General features: G+C 46.8%; 1 protein-coding gene across 7 annotated transcripts in view; it reads right to left on the reverse strand.

Annotated features, from left to right (window-relative positions):
* The window catches only part of SMCHD1 (structural maintenance of chromosomes flexible hinge domain containing 1), a 260220-nt gene extending 238753 nt beyond the window's left edge, over nt 1-21467 (reverse strand). For 3 of the 7 annotated variants that reach the window (XM_053245723.1, XM_053245722.1, XM_053245718.1), the window contains exon 1: nt 21119-21466. In XM_053245723.1, the coding sequence (XP_053101698.1) occupies nt 21119-21262 (144 nt within the window). In that variant the 5' untranslated portion in view covers nt 21263-21466. Of the gene's footprint in view, nt 1-20857; nt 20877-21118 lie in introns of those variants that run through there. The other 4 variants (XM_053245720.1, XM_053245719.1, XM_053245721.1 and 1 more) reach the window with 3 other exon arrangements.
* Nucleotides 21468-23065: the final 1598 nt, after the last annotated feature.

The following is a 23065-nucleotide window of genomic DNA, read 5'->3' on the forward strand; positions in this document are numbered from 1 at the left end:
CTGGTCCCATTCTTGAATGATCCAGCCTTACATCCTCCCAAATTGATGAATAGGCATGTCTCAATACTACTTTATGCTGATGATATTGTCCTTCTTTTACAAACTAAAGTAGGGCTAAGTCGAGCCTTAGCATCTTTGAGTGCTTATACTGTAAAGGAGGCTTTGAGATAAATTACTCTAAAACTAAAGGCCTGGTGTTTGCAAAATGTCCAAGGTATTTTAAATGGTCTATAAATGGGCATAGGATTGAGCAGGTGAAGGTGTTCAGATACCTTGGGGTGGTTTTTCACTCCAAAGGGAATTGCAAAGCTTATCTTAATTATGTCTCTCAGAACGCGCAGCAGGTGGCAAATGCAATTAAATCTTTTCATTTTTCAAGGGGTGCCCTCTTCGTCCCAGAAGCCATTAAACTTTTCATGGCTAAGGTTTATCCTCAGATTCCTTATGGCACACAAATTGGCCCTTATGATAACTCCACGTTGTTGGAAGTAGTCCAGACGAAATTTCTAAGGACCATCTTCCAAGTGCCTGGTGGTGTTACTAATGCTGCTCTCCGAAGAGAGGCTGGAGTTACCACCTTAAAGATGAAAATTTGGCTTTTTATAATTAAATTCTGGTTGAAATTGGTCTTCTTCCCCACTGGACTCGCTCCTTTGGTACTAGCTGATAGCTTCACATCTACCTGGACAACAGCTTTAAAAATGAAGCTCCAACATCTTGGCACGTCCCAGGGAGAACTCATTGGCCGGAGTTTTGATCAGGCTATCCTTTTATCAAACAACAGCTCCTAGACACAGATCTCCAAGAGGAATGTGCACGTTTGTCAGGGGGAATGTATGTAGGCGTTCAGAGTTTTAATTTCAAACCGGCCGATTACTTAGATCATAGGAAGCTGCCATATACTGAGTCAGATGATTGGTCTATCTAGCTCAGTATTGTCTTCACAGTCTGGCAGCAGCTTCTCCAAGGTTGCAGGCAGGAATCTCTCTCAGCCCTATCTTGGAGAAGTCAGGGAGGGAACTTGGAACCTTCTGCATGCAAGCAGATCACATTCTCCTATCCAGATTTAGGAGAGCCCTGACCCTTGCCAGATTAAATATTCTCCCTACTGAGGTCTTGGAGGGAAAATACAATCGAATTATTCAATATGCTGCTGGCCCTGCAGCTCAGGGGAGATAGAGACAACTGCTCATGTAATCCTCTACTGCCAATTCTACAGGGATAGTCGTTCTAACCTTATTTTACCCCTTATAAAGAAATATCCTCCTGGCCATGCTGATCTTTTTTATCTGGAATATCTGCTGTCAAGTGTTAAACCAGTGATTTCTATTAATGTGGCCAAGTTTTGTTTTATTGCTTGCAAATTGCGTAAAGCTTGTACTATTAACTCCAAGACTCTGTAAAATGTAAACGTATTATGCAAACTGTAATGACTAGTCAATGACCGTAATAAACTTCTACTACTACTCTTTCCTTCATTCACCAGGAACATATGCTGCTGAAGGGAAGAAACTGTTTTTTGCACTGCCAAAACACACCTTCTCTGCTGTTCTGGCTCATATGAGGAGATCATCCAGTAACACTATAAATGTATCCCTTGAAGTCTCAGGTACACCACTAGGAGTTACCAGTACCTTGGTAAATACTCAGGTTGCTGACAACAGCAACCTTTGGTTGCTAATCCTAACCCCTGCTAACTTGGGAAAGAGGCACCTTTTAATGTGGTGATTCTCTTTATTTAGCAGGGGGAGAGTAACTGGCCCTATCCATCCCCAGCATAGTACCTCCAGTGACTGTTGCTGGTGTCTATCTGATGTTGCTTTTTAGATTGTGAGCCCTTTGGGGACAGGGATCCATCTGATTTATTTATTATTTCTTTGTGTAAACCGTCCTGAGCCATTTTTGGAAGGGTGGTATAGAAATCGAATGATGATGATGATGATGATGATGAAGGAAGAAGAAGAAGAACAACAACAACAACAACAGGCGGCCAAATGGCAGAGCCCTGTATTGGTAGTGGCCCCCGTGGTAGCAAAACCTGAGGAACTTCCTGCTGTCCAAATGTATGGGAATGTGGAGATAGGCCTCCTGAAGATCTATTGATGCCAGATAGTCTCCAGCCTGCAGGGCTTCCGCAATGGAGTGGAGTGTATCATGCGAAACCTCCTCTTGACTACATAGTTGTTTATTGTCTTGAGATTCAGAACAACTCTCAAGGAACTGTCCTTCTTAGGAACAGTTAAGAGGATGGACTATAGTCCTTTGCCTTCTTGCCCCATTGGCACTCGTTCTACGGCCTGCTCCCAACTAGTTGTTGAATGGATTGCAGCAGCCTGAGGTGTTTTGTTGGTTTTTTGGATCTTGGGGTAGGCAAGAACTTGTCTCTTGGTTGATGCTGTCTGGGGCCCTTAGCCTGGTTGGTAAAGGGGGCCCTGTTCTGGGAAGGAAATGACTGCCTGCCCTGTCCTCTAGATCTATTCCAGTAAAGTCTTGTGGAGTCCATTGGCCGAAAGATAGGACAGAATGCTCTGAATGGTTGTGGAAACCTGTGTTAGAACCCCTTGCCCTCCTGTCTGTGTGCCAAGGGCAAAGCCTTGCGCTTCTCCTTAGTTTCAATGAAGACATCCTTAAACACCTCACCATCAAATAGCTTCCCTCCCACCTAAGGAACAGCTGTCAGATTGGATTTGGACGTGTTATTGATCTTTCACTGTTTTAGCCATATGTTACATCCGGCCAGGATACTAGTGCTGATAGAACATACCAAGAATCTCACGCGTCCAGCATGGCATCAGAAACAAATGCTGCTGCCCTCTGAAATGCTGTCCCTCATCTTTGCCTGATCAGCTGGAGGGATCAGCTGGCACAAATGGGAGTGCTTTCTTTTTTGTTTGAGGCTCATAGCTGGGGAGCTCCGGTGACTGGAGTTGTGCCTGGAGTCCTCTCCTTTCCCCCCTTTTTAGTGGGCTTTGTAGGGGTAAGCTGCTGTGGCCCACTGGCACACAGAGCTCCCTCCTGCTTTTTCTGAAGGCTTTAGCCATCCTTGCAAGTCCCACAGTTTAGGCACGAATAGCTGGTGTTGGGCACGCTTGCTCTGGAAAGCTAGAACACCAAGTTTTTTCCTATCCCCCATTTGACTGGGGGAAAAGAAAGGAGAGAACACCAAAGAAAGTGAGGAGACAGAGAGGGCAAACCCCCAAACATGGAGATAGGAAAGTACGGAGGGGAAATCCTTTTCTTTTGATTTTCAAAGAGAGAGAAACAGGAGAGCATGACCAGGAAAGAAGGGAAACAAGGAGCAGCGGAAAAAAAGTTAAAAAGGAACTAACAATCTGGGTAGTAAAGGAAGAAATGGGCCAAAACAACAGAGCTGTGAGAGTTGTGACTCTCTGGAGCAGAGGGAGGAACAAGAACTGAGAAGGACCACTCACAAGGGACCTATTTGCAGGTTCTTCAGTTTGTCTTACTACTGCATCCTGGAGCATGTGGGTGGCATAACCCACGTTGGGTGACCTCCTACACCAGCAGAGAATGTTCTGGTTATAATGGTTGACTGTTGAAACAACTCTACCAAACAGAACAAAAATTATGCGTACCAGGATCAAATCAAATCTTTATTATGGTTATTGATCAATATACATCACAACAGTAAACACCACAATAGAACAATCTATAACTTTCTGTCTAAATCAATCCAAAAAGGCTTATTCATCTTATATACTAAAACTATTCATATATCACCTTTACACTTATTTACTACAGATTCAATAAACAAGAGCAAGGGGACTCTTTAAGGCAAGTTTTATGTGCTATAGCACACAATCTAGCAACACTTTAAGTTATGTGTGCATTCTTATCAGGGAGGAGATATGAAACATAAAATTATTTTGACCTACCTGGAAATTGAGACAAAAAGGGAATTTTATTTATATATATTTATATATTTATATTTATAGATATAGATATAGATATAGATATAGATATAGATATAGATATGCCCCATGGTTTCCACTACATCTGATCCACACAGGCATTTATTTAGATGATGATGATTATTACTATTATTAATTTATTTGATTTCTATACCGCCCTTCCAAAAATGGCTAAGGGCGGTTTACACAGAGAGATAATAAATAAATAAATAAGATGGATCCCTGTCCCCAAAGGGCTCACAATCTAAAAAGATACATCAGATAGACACCAGCAACAGTCACTGGAGGTGCTATGCTGGGGGTGGATAGGGCCAGTTACTCTCCCCTTGCTAAATAAAGAGAATCACCATGTTAAAAGGTGCCTCTGCCCAAAGTTAACAGGGGTTAACTTGCAGGAGTTTATTTGTTTTATATCTGCCATCCAGTCATGCCAAAGGAAAGGCGTTAAATCAATATCTAGCAATTATCAAGGAGAACAAATAATCAGCTGGATTTAAGCTAGGAAATAACCAATTTTTAATTTGATTCAAATCCTTATTTCATTTTGATACTCCAGATCCAAAATACACTGTACAAGATTCGTTCTAGTCCATTCATAACTCTGAGTAAAAAAAATCAGTAGAGAAACCATAGCACAATACATTTTTCTCCAGCAACTTTCCAAATAAATTGAAACTGATCAACTAGTACTAGTGGGACTAAATCATAAGGATAAAATTCTAACTTCAACCAGTAATTAAACATAGCCATCCATGCCCTAGTCTCCATTTTCTGCATACCTGCTTCACTGTTCCCTCTAAGGCACACGTATGCGCGCTATCACCCTCCCCAAGGCCCCCATGCAGCAGTTTTGTTCTGCCTACCAACCACTATCCCCTGCCGGGAAGCATTGCCCCATTCCGCCCACTCTCCTGCCAGGTTCCTGCTGCGCGCTGCCTCCTCTCTCTCTCCCTCCCTCCCTAACTGGCCCTTCTCCTTCTCCTGTTCCAGGGAGAGAGGGAGGGAAGTGGCATGCTGCAACTAGAGGAGGACAGAAGGCAGAGACGGCAGGAGGAGGAAGGGAGGATGACGAGAAATTGCCAGAAAGAAGAGGATGGGATGGAAAGCTGGGGCCAGGGAGGGACTTCTGCCAGGAGCTCTCTGCCCTCCAGCCAATCTCTGTCCTCCCCAGCCCCCTGGCTGACCATTTCAGTGCTTTTTAACTGATCATTTTTTGGTAAGTAAAACTGCTTTTTACATTTTCTTAGAGAGCAAGAAATGCTTTCTGACCCTTGCAGATAATTTATAGCTTTCCATTCAGAAAGCAAGCAGCAGCTACAGGCTGAATACCCCTTATCTGAACTGCTTGGGACAAGAAGTGTTCTGGATTTTAGACTTTTCTGGATTTCGGAATATTTGCATACTATAATGAGATATCTTGGGCATGGGATCCAAGTCTAAACACAAAAGGTTACTGTACACTGTACTTTTTTTTTTAGGTTTTATTTAAAGTCTCTAGTGCCAAAGCGAGTGAGTGAGCTGAGGCATTTTGTTTTTTGTTTTGTTACAAGGTGCTCAGCCGCAATGAGTCGGTGTTGCGGGCGCACGCTGTGGTGGTTTCTGGATTTTGGAGCTTTCTGGATTTCGGAATTCCGGATTAGAGGTACTCAACCTGTATTTGTATGCTAATACCTGATAAGGGTTTTGCGATCCTCTAGTGAGGAGCAGGCAATTAGTTACTTCCTGATTGTGTCCAGCCCTTAGTTCTGTGTGTGGCAAAGTTTTTCATCACTCATTATGGAGGAAGATAGGAACATTGGGTCTTACCTGTGAAGGGTCCTTTTTCAACGTAATCGGAGACCATCCTGCATTATGGGTATTTCCTCATACCTTCAGGTGGCGGCAGGAAGTTAGCACAGCAAAGGTTTCCTGGAGGGCTAGGTCACCTCAATCCCCAGTTCCTGTTCCGACCGTCATGCCGAAGGATGCTGCTGCTGTGACTAACTCAGTGAAGAGAGAGTTACAGTGATTACTACTGAAGAGAACTAGAGACTTGCCCATCCGCATGACGCCGTTTTGGTCGAGATGCCATTTTGGTTCATTGCTGAACCCTAGGTGCCTTTCTGGGCAGCCTTAGCTTTCTGAATCTGCCCTCACGCAGACCTCTCCCGCTCCCCTTTATCTTAATTCTTCCTTTCCTTTTTTTTTTTAAATGTATGAACCAGTTGTTTTCCTCGGGAGCGTTTCCCTTCCGCGGGTTGGGCTGGATGGTCTCCGATTACATTGAAAAAGGACCCTTCACAGGTAATACCCAATGTTCCTTTTTCCACCGTAATCAGAGACCATCCTGCATTATGGGACATACCCAAGCCAGATGAGGAATATGTGCCAGCCTGGGTGGGATGCGGAAGAATCTTAGACCACTTGCTGGAGCACGGTGTGGCCCCTGGCGGCCTGCTCCTTGTGTGCTCCCAGGATTTTGTAATGCTTGATGAATGGGGTGATTGATGCCCATGTAGCTGCTTGGCATATAGTCTGGAGTGAAGCTCTTGCTGAGAACGCCGCTGAAGCGGATGCACTCCTCGTGGAGTGCCCGGTGATGCCGCTAGGGACCGGTATCTCCAAGGAGTTACACGCCCTTATGATTGTATCTCTAATCCATCTGGCCAAAGTGGCCTTAGAGACCTTGTTACCCATCGATTTTGAGTTATATGATATGAAGAGTAACTCTGTCTTGCGGAATGGTCTAGTTCTCCGCAGGTATATGCGGAGTGCCCTCCTAATGTCCAGTGAGTGCCACACTCTTTCCCTGGGGTGCGTGGGCTTTGGGCAGAAAGAGGGCAGCACGACTGGCTGTGACCAATGAAAAACTGAGTTGACCTTGGGCAAGAACATGGGATCAAGGTATAATATCACCGCTTCATCCTGAAAAATGCAGAGTTCCTTCTGTACTGATAGGGCGCTGAGCTTGGAAATTCTGCATGCGGAGGTCGCCGCTACCAGGAAAAGGACTTTCCCTGACAGCACCCTGAGAGATGCCTCCTTCAGAGGTTCGAATGGTGGGCCCGTGAGCGCATTGAGGACCTTGTTCAGGTCCCATGAGGGGAATCTAGGTATGGGGGAGGGGCCAGGTTAGCGGCCCCCCTCAGAAAGCGTTTTATGTGGTCATGAAGCAGGATTGAGTCCTTAGATCGTAGCTCCAAGGCGGATGCCAGAGCTGAGGTCTGGCGTTTGAGGGTGCTCACTCGCAGTCCCTGATCTAGGCCCTCCTGTAGGAATAATAATACGTCCTGAACCCTTGCAGCTGTTGGGAGTATTCCCCTTCCTCTGGCCCATAGAGAGAACGCCCTTCAGGTAGTCTGGTAGATTCTGTTGGTGGATGCTCTCCTGGAGGCCAGAATAGTATCCTGCACCTTGCGGTCATATCCCAGAGCTGCTAGGCTCTCCCATTCAATGTCCAGGCGTTGATTTGGAGCCATTCTGGATTGGGGTGCCATATTGGTCCCTGGGACAGCAGGTCCGTCCGTCTTGGCAGGGGCCAGGGCGTCCGAACGGACATGCCCAGAACATTGGCAAACCATGGGCGCCGTGGCCACCTAGGAGCGATCAGGATGATCCGTGCACCTTCCTGCCGAGTTTTCTGAAGCACTCTGGCTATTATCGCTGTGGGGGGGAAAGCGCAGAGTAGCCCCCCTGGCCAGTGGGCGGACAGAGCATCCATCCCCTCCGCTTCTGGGTGATAAAACCGAGAAGAGAAGCGTTCTACTTTCCTGTTCTCGCTGGTTGTGAATAGGTCCACTTCTGGCCACCCTAGTGTCCTCGCCATTGTTTCGAATACCTCCTGGTTCAGCGTCCACTCTGCCGCATCTATCTGTCTCCTGCTGAGCCAGTCCACTCTGTGGTTTGAGGTGCCGCTCAGGTGCTCTGCCGTTATGGACAGGAGATTTCTCTCCGCCCACGTGAAGAGCCTGGCCGCTTCTAGCATGAGTCTCCTGGACCTGGTTCCGCCCTGGTTGTTGACGTGAGATTTTGCTGTAGTGTTGTCTGTGCGGATGTGGACATGTCGATGCTTGACCTGTGGTAGGAAGCGCATCAGCGCCAGGCGTATGGCCCTGAGTTCCAGCAAGTTTATCTGATTCCTGCTTTCCCGGGGATGCCAGGTTCCCTGAACGAATAGGCGTCCGAGATGGGCTCCCCACCCCTCCAGGCTCGCATCGGTCGTGATGATTATTTTGTTCGGGAAGCTGAATGGTAGTCCCCTGGATAGGGCCTGTGACTTCCATCAGAGAAGTGACACCCGGACCTCGAGTGGGACCCATATTCGAATTCGTGAGCGTGTCCTGATGGCGTCTTGGTGTGGAAGAAGTAGCCACTGCAGGCTGCGTGAATGCCACCTGGCCCAGGGGGTGCACTCTATACAGGCTATCATGGATCCCAGGAGGGTGGCGAGCTCCATGACCTGGCTGGTATTCACTTCCAGTATCCTGGAGACGACTTGGGCTATTTTGTTTTTCCTCTTCTCCGGGGCTAGGGTGATTATTCCCCTGGCCGTGTCGAAGACCGCTCCTAGGTGTAGGAGCTTCTGCGTTGGCCGCAGGTGGCTCTTTTGGTGGTTTACCACGAATCCGTGGAGGTTCAGAAGGTCCAGAGTGTCTGGAACATCTCTCCTGGCCTTCGGTAGAGAGGGCGCTTGGATAAGGAGATCTTCCAGATACGGATGAATGTGGACCCCCTTGGTCCTGATGTGAGCGATCAATGCCACCATGATCTTTGTGAACACTCTGGGTGCCGAGGAGAGGCCGAAGGGCATCACCCTGTATTGGTACTCCTGATTGTTGAAGGCGAATCTCAGGAAGCGCCGGTGATTTGGATGGATTGGGATGTGGAGGTAGGCCTCTGATAGGTCTACTGATGCCAGGAACTCCCGGTCCTTTACTACCTCCTTGATGGTTCTGAGGGACTCCATCCTGAATGTACATTTCATGATGTATCGGTTCAAGGGTCTTAGATTTAGGACTGCCCTCCAGGCCCCATCTTTCTTGGGGACCAGAAATAGTATCGAGAAGATGCCAAGCCCAGCTTCGGTCCTCAGTACTAGTTCTATCACTCCTATCTATGGCCCGTGTCATCTGATGCCTTTTTTCTGGATTTCTGGGAGTAGGCGTTAAGCAGAAACTGTCTGGTGGTAGGGATGAGAACTCCAGAGATAGGCCCTTTGCTACTGTCCGGAGTACCCACTGGTCGGAGGTGGTCGTGGCCCAGGCTGCCTAATAGCGTTGCAGCCTGCCTCCGACCGCCGGCGAGTCATTGTCTGCGTTGTTGGAAAGTTGGAGCCCGGAACTGTTTGTTGAAAGATTGATGGCCCCCACCTCTGGATCGCTGTTGTTGCCAATGGGGGTGGTTTGCTGGTCTTTGGTTGTATTGGCGGTAGTCCCGAAAGGACCCGCTAGACGAAAAACTGGATGGTCTGAATGTGGGGCAAAAATTCCTTGGTTGACCCCCCGTCCGGAAAGGTCTCTGGGACTCTCCCCTGGTCGATGGCATCACCTTCTTCTTGTCCTTGGTGTCCACTAGGACTGGCTCCAGTGAGTCCCCAAACAGCCTTGCACCTTTGAACGGTGTGGAGGCCAAGTTAAGCTTGGACTTGGAGTCCACCTTCCAGAGCTTAAGCCATAGGCAGCGCCGGACCGCCACCGCTGAGCCTATGGTTCTGGAAGCCTGTTGGATGCAATCTAGGCTGGAATCAGCCATGAACGCTGCAGCCTTGGCCATCTTGTTGATGCCCTGGCGCAGCTTAGCGTTCTCTGGTGGTACCAGTTTGACCAGTTCCTTGGCCCAAAGGACTGATGCTCTGGAGAATACTGAATTAGCTGCTGCCGCCCACACTACGTTTGCCGAAGCTTCGTGTGCTTTTTTAAGGAGGGCCTCACACTTCTTGTCCTCAGGGCTCTTGAGCTGTTCTTCGCCTTCCTTGCTGAGTATGGCTCCTGACACCAGTTGGGAGAGCGGGGTGTCGACCACAGGTGGGGCTAGAAGTGTGGCCACCTCAGGTGGGACCGCGTAAAATTTATTGTAGAACTGGGACATGGACTTGTGGGACAAGGGTGCCTCCCATTCTGCCATTAAGGTGACTAGAAAAAGTTGGGGGGAAGGGACTATAGGGGTGGGGTTGGAAGTGGAGGGAAAAACGTCCTGGTCCAAGCCCTGGTTGGGGCTCGGGTTCTCTAAAGGGAATACTGCGTTAATGGTGCATCTGGCCTTGGCTAGTAGCACCTCGTAATCCCCATGCGCAAACAAGCGCACGGAACCCGCTGCTTGTTGCGACCCCTCCTCTTCTTCCGATATCTCCCCTTCTTCCGTCCCCGAAGTATCATGGTCAGACCCCTTGGGGTTCACTGGATTCACTGGGTACCCCAGTTCCCTCGGTACCACCGGTAGACCTATAGGTCCTGTGGGAAGGCCACGGGGTGACTCAATGGGCAAGGCTGATTCTGAGTCTGAGGATGAAGAAGGGGGATGGGGGCGCCTTCACTTCCTGCTTGTGGGGGCCCTGGGGATGAACCGCCCTCATTCGCCCTCTGGGATGGCTCCCCTAAAGATCCCTGAATCAGGGGATGAGGAAGCGCTGCTGTGGCGCGTTCTGCCCCTGGGTAGAGAGGGTCCCACCTCCGCCACCAGGGACGGGAGCAGTGACTTAAGCTCCCTGGCTATGAACCCCTTAAGCCATGTGGTTCCCTCCTCCGAGATATGGGGTTCCCCCCTGCCCCTGCGGGGGGTTACTCACGGCACCATTCGCAATTGGATGGGCTCCCAAAACCTCCGCTGTTTGCGGGTCCTTGGCGGCTACTTCAGCGATGCCGTCATGCAGTCCATCGCCCCTCAGCGCTTCCCAAGTTGCCGTTTTCGTCCCTTGTGCTGCCGGCATGGCACTCCCGACTGGCCCTTTCTGAGCCGCTTCGTCTCCCTGGTGGGCTAGGAGGCACGGTGAGGGGATGCGGTGCAGTTGCCTTTGTTGGCAGACCGCCTGCAGGAGGAGGCACTCGCTCAGCTGCGCGACCAGCGGCGTCACCGTTTTGCAGCGCTTCCTGGCCACTGATGCCTGTTCCGGCGCCCACTTCTCCCTCTTCTTGTCCTTTTTAGCCCACTTGCGCAGGGGGGACTTCTGCTCCCTTAAGGGATGCCAGCAGGGGGCACTGGTCTCGGCCCCCTCGGAAAGGGTGGCGCTCGCGCTCGGTCCCCTCGGAAAGGGTGGCGCTCGCGCTCGCGCTCGGTCCCCTCGGAAAGGGTGGCGCTTGGTGCCCTTTTCTCCTTCGTTTTGCCGCTCTCCGCCCCCTGAGTAAGGGTGGCGGTAGTAGTTTTGGATAGTGGCTGAAACCCGCCACCTTGTTCGCCCTCTGACAATGACACCAAAATGGCGTCCACAGCGTGGGCACGCTACATAGTCTAGTCGGAGCTCCTTAGGTAAGCGCGGGAGATTCAGAAGTTGAAAAGAGGGCTTTAAGAGGCGGACCGGAGAGTAAGAGGCGGACCGGAGGGTGAGAATTTGTCCGAAAAGCAGGGTGGATTTGATTTAAATCAAACTGATTTAAATCACTATTTAAATCACTAGCAGGGTGGATAAAAATCAATGATTTTTTTAAAAAAAATCAAAAAAATCCGATTTAAATCAAAAAAATCTGATTTTTTTATTTTTTTAAAAAAATCATTGATTTTTATCCACCCTGCTAGTGATTTAAAGCGTGATTTAAATCAGTTTGATTTAAATCAAATCCACCCTGCTGAAAAGTATTAAGAGGGATTAATAAAGCCAAGAGAAAAACTTGAACTTGCCTAGCTCTCTCTCCTTGCTGCCGATCCTGAGGCGACAGGAAAAGGAACTGGGGATTAAGAGATGACCTAGCCCTCCAGGAAACCTTTACTGTGCTAACTTCCTGTCGCTACCTGAAGGTATGAGGAAATACCCATAATGCAGGATGGTCTCAGATTACGGTGGAAAACGGATATGTGTGCAACTGTCTGCAAGTAAAATAAGCTTTGCTCTCCCAAAGTGAAAGAATGGGCATATTAAACAGTGGAATTTCCAGAACTGCTGTGTTCATTTTTCATATGTTGCTTTGGAAAATTCCATCCTAAATTCAGTAGGGAATAGATGATTGAGTGTGTGCAAATTGTTTCTGCATTGTGTTTAAAACTTTAAAGGAGACAGACAGTAGTGGAGGTCATGGGAGTACTGAGGAGAGGGGAAAAGACACTGTGTGTGTGTGCATGCGCCCACTGTAGGTGTGTGTTTGTAGCCTGTAGAGGGAGGTGTGTGCATCAGAGGGATTTGTGTGTCTGTGGAGGGAGGTGTGTGGCATGGGAAGGAAAGGAGTGCCTAAGAGGGATGTGTCTGTGGTGTGTGTGGACATTGGTGTGTGGGGTGGGAAGGAAAGGAGTGTATCAGAGAGAGTTTGGTAAATTTACCTAGGAGCATCTCTGCTGTGTTAAACTGTGTATGTTTGTGACATAAAATCATCACTATTAAATATTTATTTATTTATTTGAAATGTTAAGGGGCCCCCGCAATACTGATTTGCCCCAGCCCTGCACCCCCCTAGGGATAGCCCTAACAGAGGGGGAGGAGGGGAGGTGGCAGTGGCTCCCCTGGTGTAGAATGTTGAGGTGGGGGGTGGGGCATTTTTTTTTCACGTTATGCACGCCGCCTTCTTAAAACTTATGTATCTGTGTGTGTTGCTCTGATGTACGCACACTGAAATGATACTGCCCCCCCAGAACAGAACTCTTTCCATTCACTGCTAGTGGAAATTAGAGGGAACACTGACCTGCTTCCATCCTAAGAGAAATTAGATACACATCTAGGACCCTGAAACAATGCTCTCCAAAATTTTGTTTGAATAACTTTGAATGGTATAAAGTTAGGATAGGAACCTAATTGGACTCCATATAATGGTTTAGCCAAAGATTTAGCCATAAATAAATGGTTGCTGGTATAAAATGTCCTCCTCAGGTTCAATAAAATCTTAGAATACATACCAGGATCAATATACCACAAACACATCAACAATATAGATCCATCAAATTAAAATCACTTAATAGGATTGTGCACGCCAGCAGAAGTCTGAATTCTGCTTCAGATTCCCGGCTCCCACAAGGAGCCTCATGGGTCAACTGCCCCAGATAGGAGAGTGGTGGTTCTTTAAAAGTCATCCAGCACTGGTGCAGGGAAAGCTAGACAGCTGCAGCGATTCCTGGGAGCATCTGGGGTGTGTGGGTGGGGAGTGACAAAGGGAAAGCTGGGCACTCATGCAGGGCGGCTGGGAACTGCAGGGTTGTCTGGGGGATGCAGATCCTCCTGAACTTCTCCCATAAGGAGCAGGCAATTCATCACAGAGTCCCACTTCCCATGTACCTTTCCATCCTTTATACTTCAGCTGAACCCTAGTCACAGGAACAGTAAAGCAGGTCCTCCTTCAATTATGGTCTTTTTCCTCTGGAGAAACTTATTAGGTCCCACAAGACTATGTTTAACCAAGGCCACCTCAGCTCCAGGGTCTCTCCACCCCAGAACCTCCTGTCCTTCAATCTACAGCAATTCACTTAATTATTTTGCCAAACCTCCAGGGACAGATAATGCTGCTGCTATAGTGCCAGACTTAACAGGAGCAACCTACATCTCATTCTGGGTAACTGAAGTCACTGCTTTTTGGACTAGCTAGCTGCCAATGCCTTTGAACACTGCAACTTCTGGCTCTCCACAATTAAAGCATTTCCTCTCTCCCGATTCCCTCCAAGTAAAAACCCTATGGGTGTAGCTTTATTAGGACTCTTAGATTGAAATTCACTGACTGGGAACTCCCCTCCATAGGATACCAAGGTCTTTTTGGTCTGGAGTCACAATAAAATAGATGTTTTTCCACTATCTCTCTGTGCAGAGCAATACTATCAGCTATCTGTGCTGCTTGGGCCACTGTGATGGGTTCTTTGTCTTGCATGGCTCCTCTATACTCCAAAGGCAATGAATTGTAGAACTGCTGAAGTGCAATAAGATCAATGACAGATTCTTGAGTTGTAGCTTTGGACCCTTCCACCCAGAAAATCAGCAAAATGATCCAAACAGTACCCCATCTGGCTAAATGTCTCATCTGGCTTCTTCAGAGTCCTGAAATCCTTTCAGCTATGTTCAGGAATTAAGTCAAATTTTTCCCTCACTCACGTTCTTAATAATGTACAGTCTTTACACTTAAAGCTCTACAAATACAAACTCCAAGGTTAAATTATGTGCTTATCTGGTGCAATTGCCCCTCGCCTATCATTGTTTTCCCAATCGTGGATTTGAGTATCTGCAACTGGGAAATTGTGACAGCCCTCGTCAACTGTGACCTGAGTATCCATGGTTTGGCAATTTATTTATTTATTTGGGGGGGGGATCTGGGAGCCATTCTTTCAATTTTTTATTTTGTTTTCAGCTGCTTCACAACCGCCATTCCCCTAACACCATTTGCCATTGAAACCAATGGCTCATCTACTGCGAATTCTCCAACCAAAAGGGTTTCCAGGAACGCAACCCTTGCAGTTGGCAAGGGACAACTGTAATCTGAAATGACTGCATGCTCTCTGAAAACTGATGAAAAAGCTTCAGTGTCATCACCTTTTGGGTACAAGGTGCAGCATTTTCATGTCACTGTGAGAGAAGGAACACTTTCCCAGGTCATATGTGCCATGTTGAACTCTACCACTTTGATTCTCCTCTATTTAAGTTCCAGTTCTTGCTGTCTTTGGGCTTCTTTCTCTCTCACCTCCGCCCAAGCATGCAATCTCAAGCCTTTCCTTTATCCTCCAAATTTATAAGTATTCTGAGTTTGGTCCAGTTTCAGTTCCATTTCTCCAGCTGCTTCCAAATTTGCTTGTTCTGCTAGTGGTACCTTTTTTGGAAGCTTGCTCCTTTATCATCTATCTCCCTAAACAAATGAATCAAACCAAACAACATTTGACTGCAATTACTCTGGGTCTTTTTCCTCAGAAGTGCTGGTCACACCAACCTTCTGGGTGATTCAGTCTTTCATCAAATTCAAACCCCATGAATCTGAATCCCTCCATGCTGCCAAATTTGTGATGTACTTGGGGTCCCACACAAGGCTCTCTGCCCCAGGGGCCAACGAAGATGTCAAATGAACAGCTGTTGCCACTACCAACTGCATTAAAGATCAGTAGGAAACTCTTATATCATCTCAACTTGAACAATAGCAAAGCAAGGATGTGGAATGGGACTACTTTTACTCCAAATTAAACAGGGAGAGGGATACATAATGTTAACAGAGTAAATGGTTTTATTTAAGAGCATATGACAACAGGCAGGTAATTAATAAATAAAAGACAATACTGAACTATAATCACTCTTCTTCTATCAGCTGTCTTTCTCCCCAGCTCCTTTACAGTCAACCTCTCCAACTGCCACTTCACCCTGTCAATCACTCCACTCTCCCAACATTCCAACTCACTCATCCCTCTGTTACAATTACTTTAAGCGGAAATTTAATTTTCTCCTTTAAAAGTTTTATCTTAGCACTGGTCTGGTATCCCCAGTGTCTTGGGCCTAAAAAAGAAGAAGAAGAACTCTACCTTTCCCTTCACTTTTCTAGGGGGAAGAGAACTCCTCCTTATTTCTCCCTCCAGGATCTAAAACTGTTTTCTCTGTCCACACACTATTTGCAACATAACAGATTGAGCACAGAGAGGGGCAACACTTGATATTCAGAAAGTACAAACACCCTGCTGTACAAACCGTTCCATACTCTTAAGGGGACTCAACCATGAGCCTTATTTCTAATTTCAAGCTTCAGTTTTCTTTAATGCTCCTTACGCACTCTGGATCTTCTGCTTTTAATATAATGTAGAGGAAGATCATATTTTGCCCATCAGACACATCTGCAGTGTTTTAACTAGTTTTCCTCGAAGCCTCCTAAACATGTAAGAATCCCAAGTTACAAGCTATAATGACTAAAACGCAGTTTCATCTGCCCTAAAGAAAGTCTCTGAGCACCTAACACCACCACCCTCCTTGTGTTTGTTTTATATTTTAATTAGAAGTATTGCATCAGTATGTGTATTGGCAGTCATCTCTCAGTAGACTTCCATAATGAACAAGCAGTCCAAAACAGAAGTGTATTCTAGTAAAAGATCTTTCCTCCCTGCAGAAGGAGTAGCAGTATAATAGCTATGGCAGTACTTTGCTAGCTCTGATGCTGCTACCATTAACTAAGGTGAGGGTCATCTCTCTCCTCCCTATCCCACTTTCCTGGCTTAAACAGAAAAGCTAATGCCTGTCCATCTTGAAAGTTTATCTTCTCTTTAACCAGTTCACCCATCTTACATGATCTCTATATATAATCACTTCTTTCAAGGATAACTGCCTACCCCAGGGTTCTCAAACATAGGTCCCTAGATGTTGTTGGCCAACAACTCCCATCTTCCTAACCATAATGGCCTTATGGCCACTGTGGCTGGGAATGATGGGAGTTGTGGGTCAACAATACCTGGAGACCCAAGTTTGAGAACCCCTGGCCTATCCCATAAGAAACAAGGATGTGCAAAATGTTTTGATGTCAAAATGCTTCGACTCAAAACAGGCCATTTTGAGTGTTTTGTGCTCAAAACAAAATGCCCTTTAAATAAAGGATCTGCTTTAAGCTTCGAACAAAACAAACACAGTTCAAACATTTCAGCATGTCAAACATGTCAGTCCTGCCATTTTGGAGGGCTGTTTTTCCCTTGCTGATTGGTTTCCTGGCACTGGCTTGCCATCTCCTTGCTTTGTGGTTGGCTTGTTATCATACAAATCAAGTGTTGTCATGGGCAACTGTGCCCCCACTGGCTGGGGGACAATGTTCTCTCTAATTTTTTTCATCTATGTGTGGAATGAACTTTGTTCTGGGTGGGAGTATCAAGGAAGTTTGTGCACACATGCATTCAGAATGGGGCCTTCCTGATTCAACCTGAGTGGGATCTAAAATTAACTGAACGGACATCAAAAAAATTGTGAGCGCAGGCATGTGCGCACGCCTCAGATGGAACACTGCTGGTGGGAGGGAGGGAGGGGGAACACAGAAGGAGGGAGTTGCAAAATGTATTCAAAGGGACTGGGATGCAGTGAAAGCCCTTATAGGGTGCCTCTCAAAGAGAATACATCAGGAGAGGAGAAAGGGATCAAAGAAGGTTTGATTTGGTTTTCTCAGCACTCCCCCCACTTTTCTTCTTCTTACCCCTGCTAACTGGGCAAAGAGGCACCTTTTACCATGGTGATTCTCTTTATTTAGCAGGGGGAGAGTAACTGGCCCTGTCCACCCCCAGCACAGTACTTCCAGTGACTGTTGCTGGTGTCTATCTTATGTTTCTTTTTAGAATGTGAGCCCTTTGGGGACAGGGATCCATCTTATTTATTTATCATTTCTCTGTGTAAACTGCCCTTAGCCATTTTTGGAAGGGCGGTATAGAAATCAAATTATTATTATTATTATTATTATTATTCCACAAGGCTCGGAAGAATTGTACTCCAATTCTGATTTAGAAAAGGCCAGGATTGCTCATTATGGCCTAACCAAACAATCCTGGCTTATTCTAACAAGAATTTCAAAATAAATCAGAATATGAATTTGAAATTGTAAACCTGGCTCTGTGTTACATCTGAACCAGTCCATTGTCACTGGCAGTCCAGTACATGGCACCAAAAGAAAAAATTACTTACTATTAACCATTTTCTTCTTGTGAGCAAAATAAAATAAAAATAAAAATACCCGGGGTACACGTTGCTGGGCTGTGGGAATGGCAGGGACTCCAGCCTTTAGCCTATAACCCCTTGTCTTTGCAGAGCACTGTTCCTTCTAACAGGGATTCCCAGATGTTGTTGACTACAACTCTCAACATCCCCAGCTGCAGTGGCCTTTGGCTGGGGATTCTGGGAGTTGTAGTCAACAACATCTGGGAATCCCTGTTGGGGGAACACTGTTGCAGAGGCGTCAGCCCTGGCCCTGATGCAATGGGCTCCCTGCTGTCCTGGTGGAGGGAAGGGCTGGCTCAGGGAAGGAAGCTTCTGCTGAAGAATCAGTCCCAGGAGTACAATCCCAATTATCTTGCAGTGCCAGAGTTCATCCACATTAACTTGGGCTTAACCGAGCAAGAACACTTACATGAGAGCAAGTTCTTTTAGAGTTTCCTTGCTGAAGCCAAAGTTCCCTCCTTTACCAGAAGCTTCTGAACCCGTTTTTGTAGAAGGCAAAGATCACATTTCATTTTTTAAATGGAATCTCATTATTATAACTTTTTTTTTAAAGTGTGTCACAAGGTCTGTCTCCCCATTCTAGTTCTTGGGTTTGATATACCAAATACAGTCTACAGTGTGGCAGTCTGTAGCAAAGGGGGGGGGGCACAAGCACTCCAGGAGTGCCATTTCAAGCCCAAGAGATTTTGCAGTGCTGAAATTGCCCTTTGATTCCCCCCACCCAGTCAATGCTATGCAATGTTGGCTCTCCAGCTGTTGGCCAACTCCCACCACCACCAACTACAATGGCCAGCAGTCAGAGTGGGTGGGAGCTGTATCCCAGAATTTTCCCACCAAAACTCTGTAGCAGGAACCTTCAGCTGTCCACTTGTAGATGTCCCACCGCCCACCCTTAGAACCCTTTAAAAAGCAGGATTCCCATTTGCTTGTAAAGGGGGATCCTCACTGGACAGGTACGGTTTTGCTCCCTTCCAGACCAGGGCCCAAATGGTTCAGGCCTGGTTTGAGGGGGGCTGGGGGTTTCCCTATGTGTTATAGGGGAGCCTGCATGGTGTAGTGGTTAGAGTGCTGGACTAGGACCGGGGAGACCCGAGTTCAAATCCCCATTCAGCCATGAAACTAGCTGGGTGACTCTGGGCCAGTCACTTCTCTCTCAGCCTAACCTACTTCACAGGGTTGTTGTGAAAGAGAAACTCAAGTATGTAGTACACCGCTCTGGGCTCCTTGGAGGAAGAGCGGGATATAAATGTAAAAATAATAATAATTATTATTATTATATTAGCTCAAAATCCCAGCTTTATTTATTGTATGTCCATGGAATGCAAGGCCCAACACAGCTGCCCCTGTGCAGATGTGACATGGTGTGGGTATATTGAAATGCCTTATAAAGAGAAGATGCTCCAAAGGTTAACCAACTACATCTTGATTATGACTCTTGGAATTCGCAAGAGGGCACCTTACCAGTGCCGGGTCCTCTAGCCTAAACCCTGACGACGCTCCCTCCCCCCCCCCCCGCCCACACAGCAGGGTCACAGGGAACAGCGGCAGGGTTTAGAGGAGCCTCTGCTGCCACTAAAGTGCCTTCTCGCCACCCCCTGGCTGCCCTTAAAACCCTTTTAAAAAGCAGGATTCCCCTTTGCTTGTAAAAGGGAATCCTCACCAGATTCTCCTTTACAACCATAGCCCCTTGAACCAGGGTGAACCGGGTTGATCCAGTCTGTACTGGATTGGGCCCAGTTCAAACTTGGACCAGTCACCTCTTTTCGAAGCCGACTCAGTTCGAGTTCAAACCTGGTTCTGCACACCCCTAAAATACAACTTCAAGCTATTTTTGATATCAGTAACTGGGAAGCTTTGGCAAGCAGCAGGTACATCTAGTGCTAAGGATTCTGGCATAGTACGCCACATTATGATGAGAAATGGCTGTCAAATATCAGAAAAGCACATTCAGCAAACTATACAACAGCCATATATGAGAACTATCACCTTCATTCACGTTTTGCAGGGAGGGGAGCCAAACATTAACCAGGTGTTTTGCGTTTCTAGCATAATCCCTGGGCTCACATACAATGGAAGGATTTGCAGCTTCTGTTTTTGGTTTAAATTTTATTTCTTTGCACGGATGCATTTAAGATGAGCTGCATTTGCCTTACATGATTGTGCTTTTCAAATTTTATTTTTAAAGTTTAACAAAAATTTAAGGCAGCTTATACTCAGATGTTTAAAACAACACACACACACACACACACAGAGTCAACAACAGGAACGACCATCAAATGGACAAGGGGGAGGCCAATCAGAAAGATAGATCTTACTACTACTACTACAAGTAGACATATACCGCTCTTCAACCAAAGTTTTCAAAGCAATTTACATAGAAAAATAATACATAAATAAGATGGTCCCGTCCTCTAAAGGGCTCACAATCTAGAAAAAAACATAAGGCAGATAACAGCAAAAGTCACCAGAGGGATGTTGTGCAGGGGTAGGACAGAGCCAATTGCTCTTCACCTGCTAAATATAAGAGACTCACCATTTTAAAAAGTAATTGATGGCACAGTGGGGAGATGCTAGACTAACAAGCAGAAGGTTGGCAGTTCAAATCCCCGCTGGTACTATATCGGGCAGCAGCGATATAGGACGATGCTGCCCCCTTTTTTATTGAATATCCCTGGTAGAACAGAGGATGGGTATGTTTCTTTTCTGTTATAGCAGACTGCAATGAATGTATAACACCAAATGTGGCTAAATTCTGTGCAGCAGCAAGCAAGATTAGATCCAAATTGGTTGAGTAAATGGTATTAGAATGATTTGGTTAAATATTTTCTTGTATCTGTGAAATGAGCTGTATTGTTCTGTTTCTGTTATGGGCCACTGACCATAATAAAGATTCATTCATAGGAAGATGCTGAAAGGCATCATCTCATACTCCGTGAGAGGAGGCAATGGTAAACCCCTCCTGTGATTGATAGCTATAACCCTTATTCAGCCAACAGAACAGGAAACAGTTTTCTTTTGGGTGTCTCTAAAGGGAGGATCAGCCACTTGTTTATAAAAATAAAGCAAGTTGGGGTGGGTGGGTGTGTTTAACCAATTTCTCTTTGCTTGTTTGCTCTAATGAGTTCTTGAACAAGTCAGGCTATCAAAATAGGCGAGTTTGTCTCCTTCACACCTGCTTGCCTTCCGCTCAGCCCTTCGTTCCGCATTTTTCCGGATACCGGACAGAAGATTCGCTCAGTCGCCCCACACCAGCACGTGCCGCCAAAGGCTCAAGTTCAGGTCTTTCTAGAGCGCCCCCCTGGCCCTCTGCGCAGTTCGGCCGGTGCCGCAAATCCCGTCGCGGAGGCTCGAAAGGCGTCGGCTTAGTTGCCCCTCCGTTAGAAACTGACACATTTTACCTCACAACTTCGCTCCCCCAGTCCCGGTCCCTTACCTGGCACACGGCGTTCCGGAAGCCCTCATAGGTTTTCTCACGGCACTTAAGAACTTTTTCGCCACTGTCCGCCTTATCCTGGCGACAGTCATACAGGTAGAGGGTCCGGTCTTGGCCGCTGTAGCTCGTCCCCTGCGCTGCCATGTTGGGACACAACACTCGGCTTCGGCGCTGCGCTCCCCCCAGCGAACGCAGCAAGCGGTTTCGTCTTCGCTGAGGAAAAGGGCGGGCACAGGGGCCGAGGGCGTGGCCTGCAGAACACTCAGGGGCCGACTGGGGGAGAAGGGGGCGGGGCTGAGCGCTCGGAGGGAGCGAAAAAACAAAAGCGTGGAGGAATTCACCGAAGGGGCGGGGCGGGCGGAGTGGCCGCCGAGAACCAACAAACCCGGAAGCGAAACCGCTCGCGGGAGTTTCAATCCGGCTGTTGGTATGTGGGTTCTAAGGTGAGGTGCGTCACGTCCGTTAGAGAGAAAGAAAGAAAATATTCTCTCACGCTGCGGTTATGGCAAGAGGTGACAGGCTGCTGTTATGCTTCGCCCGCTTGAGTAAAAACGGAAAGCGGAGCAGTGCCCTTCCGCTGTATTCCAAAGCCCGTGTCGACGGGAGGCCCGAGACGCCCAGAGTCAGGGGTCCCCCGCAGGAGCTGCTCCTGTAACGGGTGAGAGAGGCTGCTAGTCTCTCCACCCGGGAAAGGGACACTTCTTCTGCCCAAAACAATATTGGACCTCTACAGGCGTCTCGCTGCATGCTGTGCAGCCAATCAAGGGGTGGGGAGGAAATCATCATGAGGCAATCTGCGTCTTGGAGCCTTATACTCAACAACTTCGTTTTGTTTGATGTTTAGGGTTGTGCTGTTAGGACAGCCATTTTTTAGTTCCTCGTCAAACTAATTGCAATAAAAACGAAATTTGTTTTTTGTACTCGTGAAGGTATGCCAAGAAACGTATCCAACATCTATCAAAATCTGAGTGGGGCATTTTATGGAGAAATGTATTTTTGAGCCACCAGTGCTGTCTTGAACACGAACTTAGACAAATGCACATATTGGGTATTCTGTTGCTCCAATTCATTAAAAACCTATTTGCCTAGCATAAAATTTACATCAAAGGTTTAAAAAAGAAGTTACAGCTAAGATGCTATATCAAATAGTGTACACTGGGAATATGCAGAAATATCCAGTATATGTTTAAATGAATAAGAAACTAGTGCTGTACAGCCCAAAACAAGCTTTGGGCCACCTCAAGCTACATGTCTCCAGGGCCAGAAGACTCCCCAACTAGATGCAGTGATATCTGGAAAATACCCATAGACTGTTTTGCTTTAGTTGACATAAGCTATGCCATTTTAGATTGCTAATACAGAGCCACAGGCTCTGAGACTTGCCCTGACATGTCTTCCTACACCGTGGGGGGATCTGGCTAGGTGCCATCAGCGTTCCCATGTATTCCTTTCTCATACTCCTACGGTATGTTATTTTTGTATCCTGAACTCAGCAACAGTCATGAAGTGATGGGCCATCCTGTTCTTTCCCTTTGATTGGAAAGAAGGTTGTTTCTCTTGCTCAGAATAATGATGCATAGTTTTAGGAATGCAAAGTAGTAACAATGTCAGTCATTGTTTGATGTAGAAGCTTGCTATGGTGATGTATCACCTGACTATCTCCTGCCCTTCGATTTGCTGGAAGTATGAAACTTGTTGTCATTTTGTATATATACTTAGAACGGATTCCATTTTGGGTTGCTCTACCTTGCTGCATTTGATATAGAGCATCACCTTTCTAGTATTCTGCAGAATATAATAAAGTAAGTTAGATCTCCTCTTGGTGTAATCAACTGACGTCGTTGCACCAGGTGTTTGAACCCTTTGCAGTTTTCAGCAGTAGCATAGTACTTGAACCAATGCTGTGTTTTTGAATGGAACATTGACAAACACACTACTCCCCCTTGG

The sequence above is a fragment of the Hemicordylus capensis genome, chromosome 4, assembly GCF_027244095.1.
Source record: "Hemicordylus capensis ecotype Gifberg chromosome 4, rHemCap1.1.pri, whole genome shotgun sequence".
Lineage (NCBI taxonomy): Eukaryota > Metazoa > Chordata > Lepidosauria > Squamata > Cordylidae > Hemicordylus > Hemicordylus capensis.